The 9,795-nt window shown below is 61.3% G+C and overlaps 1 protein-coding gene across 1 annotated transcript; it reads left to right on the top strand.

Moving 5' to 3' along the window:
* Window positions 1–4,038: 4,038 nt before the first annotated feature.
* POU4F3 (POU class 4 homeobox 3) lies at window positions 4,039–5,382 on the top strand. The gene is made up of 2 exons (XM_066197164.1): window positions 4,039–4,158; window positions 4,447–5,382. The coding sequence occupies exons 1-2, from the start codon at window positions 4,039–4,041 to the stop codon at window positions 5,308–5,310; spliced, it is 984 nt and encodes a 327-aa protein (XP_066053261.1). The 3' UTR covers window positions 5,311–5,382.
* The last annotated feature ends 4,413 nt before the right edge of the window (window positions 5,383–9,795 follow it).

The following is a 9,795-nucleotide window of genomic DNA, read 5'->3' as shown; positions in this document are numbered from 1 at the left end:
GAGACCTACTGTTTCAGGGGATGAATAATTAATGTTTGTTCCTCATTAACTTCTTGTGGCAGAGTCCTGTTGGATGCATTTAGATGTATTTCTAGAATTAGGAGCAAATATAACAAAATGCCTGGCAGCTGAGTGTTCTGTTCCAGCCCTGGAAAGCACTGCTCCATTGCTCCCATCCTCTCCCGCAGGAAGGGGAGAGTTTGTTCTGATCAAGGACTGATGTGCCCTTTATTACAATTTTAATGCCAGTGAATGATACGAGTAACAAATTCTATAATTCATGTACATTACAAGTGAGTAAAGGATGCCCCTCCTGAGAGAGTGGCCTCCTGTTTTCCTGGGACTTCAAATCAAAACCTTGTTTCCTGAAAAATTCAAAACTAAGTTAATGAGTTTTCCACCTGCTGCTGCTGGACAAGGCTGTTCGTTCTGCCCCCGTCATGGAGCACGGCAAAGCTGCACCACCTTTGGCACCTCCTGTGTCCTAATGTGGCCACAACGCTCTGCCAATGGCCAAGGCTTTGGGGTTTGTTCTGGGATTAACACCCACAAACACCCTCCCAGCCCCTGGAGCCACCTGTGCCACCGCCCGGGGCCAAGGATGTGCTCAAGGCTTTGCTGGCTGAGAGCCCCTGTGCAGCCCGCAAAGCTCTGCTTGGATTTTAATTATAGAAGAGGAGAGAAAGCACTTCTCATTTAATCTGAAGCAATGCACAGACCCCAGATACTTCCCCTTCCCTCTCCTCAGAAGGAAGTTCAGCAATTGGCCCAAGCCTCAGCCCCCTGGAGCTCTCTCGGGTGGGTTTGTGTGCGGTGGCCCTCACTGTGTGGACCTGCAGGTGCTCCCTGTCTGCAGAGGAAGCCTGTCCTTGCTGTGATGTCCTGGCAGCTGTGCTCTTTGAAACAATTTCCATCCCACCCCCACCTGTACTAAAAACTTCCCAGAGCGATGGGGGTCCTGCCCTGGCCCCTCCCTCTAACCCTCCAAGTTTTTCTGCACAACTCCCTTTCAGGCCCCCCTGGCCCCACACAGGGCACAGTCAGATCTCCAGCTGCTCTCCCTGAGCCCTCTGCTTCCAGACTTGCCGTGGAGCAGCTCCACAAAGGCAACTGGAGGACACTCTGTGGACTCAGAGACCTCCTCAGTGCCAGACCCTTTCCTTTGGAAGCCCCACGCCGCCTCGGGGACAGATGCCTCCTGTAACTTAGCAACTTTTTTTGCTCTGTTAAGGTGAGTTCTTCAATCTCCTTAATGAATAAGAGAATCAGGCCAGGTAATTGATGCTTGGCCATTTAGCTGATGAATAATTGACTGTCTGGGTAACTCGAGATATTTCCTCGATCAGATTGTGCAGTGGAACAGCCACATCATCCAGGGTGCTGCATGGCCCACGGCTTTGGGGTGCTGGAAATGTGCTGTGCAAGCTCAGGGCCTGGAGGAACCTTCCAGAGTCAGCTCCAGTCCTCCTCCTCCACATGCACGAGGCACAAGCAGCGGGCCCATGGAACCTCCTGAGGTTCAGCAAAGCCTCGTGATGATCCCTCCCAACCCCAACCATCCCAAGTCTATGATGTTGATCACCGGCTGCATTTTAGCAACAGAAGTTACTTTGTCACATAAATCTTGACTCAGGTCTGGAAACAGGATTTCTTTTCTGGATCCGCAGTGAGGACAAACACAAGGGCATGACAAGGAGACCTGGCCGGACCTCAGGGTGAGCTGGGGAGGGGAGCAAAGCCTCCAAAGCAGGAGCACAAATTGTGGATTGAATAACTCGTGGTTTTATTTCAAACGTCCCATCAGTCCCGTGTCAGCATGTAGTGCATATTTTTTTAAACTAAATTGAGTTAATACAATGAAAGCAAGAGCCTATTCACACCGCTCTGTGATGAGCTTTGAATTAAAATATAAATAAGAACAGAATATTTTGATGTATTAGGAAAATGGATAACAATCCATGAACTGTGACAAAGGATAAAATAGCCCATGCTTTTAATCTGACTTTTGCCTTCAGATTTCCAACGAGTCACCAGCAGTGTTTCATCAGGGGATGAGTTTGGGGTTTTTCTTCCAGAAATGCCATTAATTATTTACAGGTAGGTGAATGATCTCTGAAATCTATTGCAGTGACACCTTTGAGTCTGCAGACAGTTTCTGATGGCAAACCATCTGGGCTCCTTTACCTTGTTATTGTTTATCCTTTGCACTCCTCTCCCCTGGCTGCGAGGTGTAATGGCAGCAGACAGGGCCAGGAGCATCAATATTTTACGGCATTAATTAAAGGGAGCTCAGCAGCTGCACTGCCCGGCCTGTGGGAGGGAGGGAAGGGCCGCGTTAAAGCGGGGGCCGGGAAGGGTGTCCCGGCACGGGCTGTGAGAGGGACGCCCCGAGCTGCGGCAGCAGCCCCGAGCCCAGCGCTGCGGTCACACGGGTGACCTCGGCTGTGGCACTGAACCTTCTGCAGCGACAACGGGACCCGCAGAAGGAGCGTGCGGGGCCCCCGGAAGCTTCTCCTCACTCGGGGGAGAATGAAGGAACAGCAGAGAGACGGGAAAAGCTGCCAGTCTCAGAGCCGGGGCCGGGGAGTCGTGCTTCCACGAGCAGGCGCTGATCGGGCTGTGCATCCACCCTTCACATCTCCTTGTTTACTGGCGTTAACAGACAGCACTAAATAAAGGGAGGGTTAAAACCAAGACAAAACAAAGGCCTGAAATTTATCCCTCTATTAATTACTTCCAGCAAGCAGGGCCGCCTTTAAAGCGGTGCCACTTCAGATAAAACTTTCATGCAGCTATTTAGGGCCTCTGAAATATAAATGATTTCCTTTAAATGTTTTATCATAAATCAGGGCAGGCAGCTTCGCCACAACGCGCCGGTTCCCCCCGGTGGGAGGGAGCTGCTATCCTGGCCCGGCCCGGCCCGGCCCATCGCCCCCGGCCCGGGGCGGGAGCGGGGCGGGACAGGACGGGAGGTGGAGGGATCGGAGCGGGTGGGATCGGGAGCGGAGCGGGACGGGACACGAGGTCCGCTCTCCCGGCCCGCCGCTCCCATCCCTGCGTTCCCATCCCTGCGTTCCCAACCCGCCGCTCCCACCCCGGCGTTCCCATCCCTGCGTTCCCATCCCTGCGCTCCCATCCCGGCGTTCCCATCCCTGCGCTCCCATCCCGGCGCTCCCCGCCCCGCCCGCCGCGCTGCCGGCGCTGTCCGCGGTGCTGCGCCTCCCGCCCCTCCGCAGCCGCTCCCCGCACGGCCGGGCCGACCCGCGGGGACAGTCCCTTCCAACCCAGCCCGGTCCTTGATTCTGCGAGCTCGGCTCGGTGCGTGTTTCCCAAAGGAACCCGCTTCACCACAGCGGCATCGCTTCTTTTCTGTGCCCACCGTCAGAGTCAGCACGTTTGTCAGAACCCAGACTGCGGCTCCTTCAACTCTCGGTCCGTATTTACCGAGGCTTACAAGTCTTGGAAACTTTAGATCTCGGAGCAGGTTTTAATTTTGCCTAAGATCTTCGAATTTTGCAAAATATTTACATCTCTGGTCCCTCAAAGTACAGTAACGGCTGAAGATGCGTGAAGACTGGGAGAGCAAAAACGACTGGGCTGCTCAGCAGTGGAACAGTGCGAACCCCAGACCCGCTTTCCCGGGGGCTGGGTGTCCGCTCCGAGCGTCAGCCCGAGGGTTTTGCCCACGGGGAAACGCCCGCTCCTCCCCTCTTGCCCCGGGTGGCGCCGGCCGAGGGAGGAGCGGGATTCAGGCGGGAGTCGCTCCCGGCCCCGCGCGGCCGCCGGACGGCGCGGCCGGCCCCGAGCCCCGAGCGGGGCGGGGGGTCCCGGGGGTCTCCCGGCCGCGCCCGGCCCGCCGCTCCCGCATCACGCGTGCGCGGCCCGTGCGGGCGGGCGGCTGTAAGATGAGCGGGGCGGCGGAGCGGGGGCGGGCGCCGGGGGAGCGCTGCCATCCAACACCGCGGGCTCGGGCAGTGCCCAGGGCAGACACGGCCCCGCGCCCAGGCCCGCGGCCTCCCGCCCGCGGGCCGCGCAGAGATGATGGCCATGGACGCCAAGCAGCCCTTCGCCGTGCCCGCCGCCCTCCAGGAGCCCAAGTTCCCCGGCCTGCACGCCGGCGCCGAGGCGATGCGCAGAGTTTGCCTCCCGGCCCCGCAGGTACGTGGATGCAGCGCAGTTCCCGCTCTAAGCCACATTTTCTGACGGGCACCGGGTTAATGTTTTTTTCATGTCGGCAGCACCATCGCGCGTCGCGGCTCCGCGCCCCCCCCCCCCGCCGTTCCCCCGTGCCCGCCCCTGATCCGCGCGATGCGGAGCGGGGCCGCTGTCTTCCTATTAATTTTTATGACCTGAGCTCCGGGGAGAACCCGCGGTGCCGGGGCCGGTTTTTCAGGCGGAGATGACAGAATTCCCCACTGACCTCGCCATGCGTGCTCTCGCTCGCAGCTGCAGGGCAATATATTTGGGAGCTTCGATGAGAGCCTGCTGGCCCGCGCCGAGGCGCTGGCGGCCGCGGACATCGCCCCCCACGCCAAGGGCCACCACCTCCACCCCCACTTCAAGCCCGACGCCGCCTTCCACGCCATGAGCGGCGTCCCCTGCGCCGCGGCCGCCCTCCCGCACCCCGCGGCCCTGGCCGCGCACCCGCACCCGCTCCCGCACCCTGCGCTGGACGGCGGCGACCTGCTGGAGCACCTGTCGCCGTCGCTGGCCGTGGCGGGGCTGGCCGAGCCCCCCGCGCTGCCCGCCCCGCTGCCGCCGCCGCCGCTGCCCGCCGCCGCCGCCGCGGGGCCGCTGCCCGTGCCCGTGGGCGCCCCGGGGGCCGCCGCGCCCGCCGCGGACCCGCGGGAGCTGGAGGCGTTCGCCGAGCGGTTCAAGCAGCGGCGGGTGCGGCTGGGGGTGACCCAGGCCGACGTGGGGGCGGCGCTGGCGGCGCTGAAGCTGCCGGGCGTGGGCTCGCTCAGCCAGAGCACGATCTGCCGCTTCGAGTCGCTGACGCTGTCGCACAACAACATGACGGCGCTGCGGCCGGTGCTCCAGGCCTGGCTGGAGGGCGCCGAGGCCGCCCGGCGCGCCCGCCCCGCCGGCCCCGACCCGCCGGCCGGCCCCGAGCGCAAGCGCCGGCGGACCTCGATCGCCGCGCCCGAGCGGCGCTCGCTGGAGGCGTATTTCGCGCTGCAGCCCCGGCCCTCGGCCGAGAAGATCGCGGCCATCGCCGAGAAGCTGGACCTCAAGAAGAACGTGGTGCGCGTCTGGTTCTGCAACCAGCGCCAGAAGCAGAAGCGCATGAAGTACTCGGCGGTGCACTGACGGCCCGGCCCCGCAGACGCCGGGACGGGACGGGACGGGAGCGGACGGGACGGACTCCCCTGAGCTCCCCCCGCCCCGCCCCGCCGAGCCGGCCCGGGCCGAAGCCCGGCGGGGTGAGGAGCCGGGGAGAGGAGCGGCGCGGAGGGAATTCCGCGGGTCCCCCAACTCCGCGCCCCGGGCAGAGCCGCTCCCACCGCGCCCCGTCCGTCCCGCCCCGTCCCGCCGCGGCGAGCGAGCCCCGCTCCCGATCCCTAATAAAGATTTATTTTTCAACCCGCCGGGACGTGTCGTTCCTCGCCGCCCCGCGCCGCAGCGCCGACGGGAATACCCGAAATAACGTGCAGGAGCAATCGCACCCTCAATAAACGCCCCGGGACACGGGACCGGGCCTCGCCCCGCCGGGCCCCGGGGAAACGGAAACATCCCCCCACCGCAACCCACGCCGGGTTCGTTCCTGACTCTGTTCAGGAGGGGAAGGGGCTTTTATTTGCGATTCCCAGAAGCACCTTAACGATTAAAGATTAATGTTCGAAGCGTGAGCCTCCTCTGGATATTCCACTTTAGCATTTCAATGAGTGACAGACATCGAACTTGAGAACCGGGTCTCGTCCTCCTCCCCCGTCAGGAAACGATCTCACGAATCCACCTTTTCCTCTCGGCTAACGCTTTCTCGCACCGCGTTTTCCCAACCATCCTCAATGATTTTTCCCCAATTAAATGTCCTTTAACAAAAAACGCCCTTATGCCATTACATTACACTGTGGGCTCTGAAAATTTAGAATAAGGGCGACGCGCTGTTAATCGCCTTCCGCACTATAAGGAAGGAAACTCCGACGGCATCTTCTCCCGCAGCTGCGGACTCCGGGCCCGTGTTTTTGCAGGTAAGATGTGCTTTTGTCTCTTCCCTGGTCTCCGTGTGTGTCCGGGAGCTGCCCCCGGGCTGAGGACCGGCCCCGCGGCCGTCGGGGCGCTGGAGGAGCGGGCACGGCCGCCCCGGGCCGGGGGTCGGCTGCGGGGGCGGGCGCGGGGCCGGGAGCTTTTCCAGGCACGGGAATGGAGATCCAGCCGTGATCCCAGGCTGCGCCACTGCCGCGGGGCACCGCAGCCTCACATCTTTTGTGTTCCAGCAGCAACAACCGCCCCGGTCCGGGTTAAAGCCAGTCTGAGCCTCGCTGAGGCCCCGCTCCCGGCCCGCGGTGCAGAACACCCTCACCCTCCACGGTCCCTGCGCACCTCCAGACGGGAATCGGACCGGGCTCGCTCCCACAGCGGCAAAGGGATCGCCGCCGTTTTACCTGTGGCTGTTCTGGTGTTACCTAGCTCTGTGGGCTTGTGACGTTTCCGCCTTTGTCCCTTTAGCACAGCTCTGGAGAGTGACTTAAAGATGTAAAACAAATACCAAACGAACTTTCCCAAACCCGCCGCCGCTATCCCACAGAGCAGCTCCTGTGAGCTCCTCCTCACCTCCAGCACGTTCACCTGGAGCCAGTGCTTGGAATTCCGGGTTTGTGAGAAGCTGCCACCAGACCACAGCCCCCATCCCGCTCACCCTCTCCTGCCTCATGCGTCTCTCCAGGTGTCTGGGATCAGGACGCACAATTCCCTTGGAGGACTGGGGCTCCTTGTCCTGGGCGAGGTGCGTCTGTGGGACCCACCCTGGGACACTTGATTCTTCAAAACACACCCCCATATACAAACCCATCTCCCACAGGTAAAATGAAAAATACAGGTGAAATTTGCTGAGAAAGGGAATTCCCTTTCAGTGACAGCCCAGAAAAAGGGGAAAGGGAAACCTGCTGAAATAGGAAATGCCCAGTACACGTGTGAGAGGCTCAGCAGGCAAACCCCCTGTCTATGGTTTCTGAACCACTAACAACTGATTTATTATTTTTCCCCATTCCATGCTTGTTCCTTAATATCCTGCTCCCAGTCTCCCGGGACCTGTGCACAGGAGATGAAAGCACAGAAAACCAAACAAGCCATTGGCGCTGCTCACTCAATTGATTTTTACACAAAATTTGCCTCCACGCACAAAGGACGGAAAAATGATCCCATTAATAATGAATAACAAAAACAAATGCAGGGAGGAAATCAATAGCAGCACATCTGATAACACGAGGGGGCCGGGGGGAGCTCCTAGGTGTACAAAAGCATGTGTGAGGAGGAGCGGGGAGAGAGGGCACAGGAGCTTGGGGGGTTTGGAGCAAGGCAGCCGGTGCTGTGGTGCAGGTGGGAATAGCTGAAGGCCTGGCAGGAGTGTGAGAGTGCGTGTCTGTGTCTGTGTCTGTGTGTGACCCTGTGTGTGTGTGTGTGCACACGTGTGCACGTGTGGGTGGGGACACACACAGGCACCTTCTGGTGGAGCTGAGCAGTGAGCTCTGGCTCCCCTCGGTTAGGACAGGGCAGGAGGTTTAGGGATGGGGATCCTGAACAGGCAGCAAGGGTAGATCCCTTGGCTGGAACAGGATTGCAATTCTGAAGCAACTTCAGATGGGATGGAGCCTGAGAGGGAGCTGGGGCTGGCTCTGAGGGGGCACCAGCGGGGTGGTTTGGCCAAGTCCTGATGCTGCCAACAGGCTGAAATTCCTCAACGCCCAAAATAACTCTTATCTAGAGACATAAGGAAATACTTAGGAAAAAAAAATTAATAATCCTTTCAATGTTGGACTTTTCAAAGAGATTTTGTGGTTTTTTCTCAGTGGTCTCTTTAGCAGGGGTCGGGGCAGCGAGGGCAATGAAGGAACCTGAAATATTTTGGATAGAGCCAATGTTTTCCTTGTCAGAGGCGCTGGGGTGGGAAAAGTCGTTTGCTTCCTCCTGTAGTGAGGAAACCTGAAATATCACAAATTTGGGGTCAGCCCAGGCAAAAGCCGCTGGAGGAGTGGCGCGGCAGGGACACATGCCGCCCTGTCCCCTGCCGGCGGGGCATGTGTGCCAGTCATGTAGGATTAGTGGCTCCATGTCGCAGTCAGGTTGGACGCCACGTGCAGGCACATTAACATGGAAAACACATTAGCCCCCGCCGAGGAAACCTGAGCAAATTGGCCGTGAGATGAGGCATCCCGGGATTTCACACCGATGCCATTGCCGAGACAGGACAGCAGAGCAGAGCCAAGACCTGAGGAGCGGGCCAGCTCCAGCTCACCACAGTCCCAGGCAGCCAAAGGGCTGGAGCAGCCCTCTGGAATGGCCCGGATCCGTCCCCGGCCGCAGCCCTCTCCCCAAGGTCGGGCCCCTGGAGCCTCCCGTGCTGCTGCGGACCCGGGAGAGCACGTCCGCCCGTGCCTCGGAGCCCTTCTGCCCTAAAACCTCATGAAATATTAACCCCAGAGCCGGAGCAGCGCCGGTCTCTCGGGGAAGGAGGCACATTTGCAGCGCTCCGAGGACGATCTCCTTTCCCTCACGCCCTGTCACACAGCGCCAGCACAACCCAGCCGCGTGTCCCGCGGGGAGGGGACACGGAGCCTGCCGGGTGTCCCCTCAGCTGACCCCGCCGCCGCTGCCGACGGCCGCCCATGCCCTGCTCCCGGGGGAACGGCGCGGTGGGGCCGCACGGGGCGGCTCTGGGCCGGTCAGCGGGTGTGCCGGGTCCCCGCTGTGCCGGGTCAGCCCCCGTGCCCGTCGGTCCCCGCTCTGCCGGTCAGCCAGCCCCCGTGCCCGTCGGTCCCCGCTGTGCCGGGTCAGCCCCCGTGCCCGTCGGTCCCCGCTGTGCCGGGGCAGCCCCCGTGCCCGTCGGTCCCCGCTGTGCCGGGGCAGCCCCCGTGCCCGTCGGTCCCCGCTGTGCCGGGGCAGCCCCCGTGCCCGTCGGTCCCCGCTGTGCCGGGGCAGCCCCCGTGCCCGTCGGTCCCCGCTGTGCCGGGGCAGCCCCCGTGCCCGTCGGTCCCCGCTCTGCCGGTCAGTCAGCCTCTGTGCCGGACCGTGTGTGCCGCCAGCTCCGGGGGACGGAGCTCGGGCAGCCCGGAGGAGAAGCCTGCGGCAGTACGGGCTGGAGGAGGGCACACGGGGGACCAGAAGTCATGGTCAGGAGCTGGAGAAGAGCCCCGCATGAGAAGGGAAGTGAACACGGCATCTCCAAGCCCGTGGGAAGCCCTCGCCTGCTCCAGCCAGGAGCGCCAGCCGCGGGCCCGAGCTGCTCGGCTCCGCCGTGCGACCCGGCGCTCAGCCCGTCCCGGAGCCCGTCCCGTAGCCCGTTCCCCGTTGCCCGTCCCGTTTCCCGTCCCACAGCCCGCTCCGGCCTGGCGTGGGCCCGGCGCAGCTGCAGCAGCAGCGCGGAGAAAACAGGAGAGCGGCAGCACCTAGGCGCATCAATATTGCATAAAATGCCAGCAGCAACAGAGGGAGAGAGGGACCGGGAACAGAGCGGAATATCACACAGCTTTTTAGTGGTCTTTTTCTATTAGTGTCAGCTCCGTGGCTGGGTTCAGACAGGAGAACTTTCCCAGAATTTCAGGGTGTGCCCTCCTGGGCAGGGCCTGCTCCCCGCTC

The sequence above is a fragment of the Chamaea fasciata genome, unplaced genomic scaffold, assembly GCF_029207755.1.
Source record: "Chamaea fasciata isolate MVZ Bird 193981 ecotype frontalis unplaced genomic scaffold, bChaFas1.0.hap1 SCAF_15, whole genome shotgun sequence".
NCBI classification, from domain to species: domain Eukaryota; kingdom Metazoa; phylum Chordata; class Aves; order Passeriformes; family Sylviidae; genus Chamaea; species Chamaea fasciata.
This window is presented reverse-complemented; position numbering and strand designations above follow the sequence as displayed.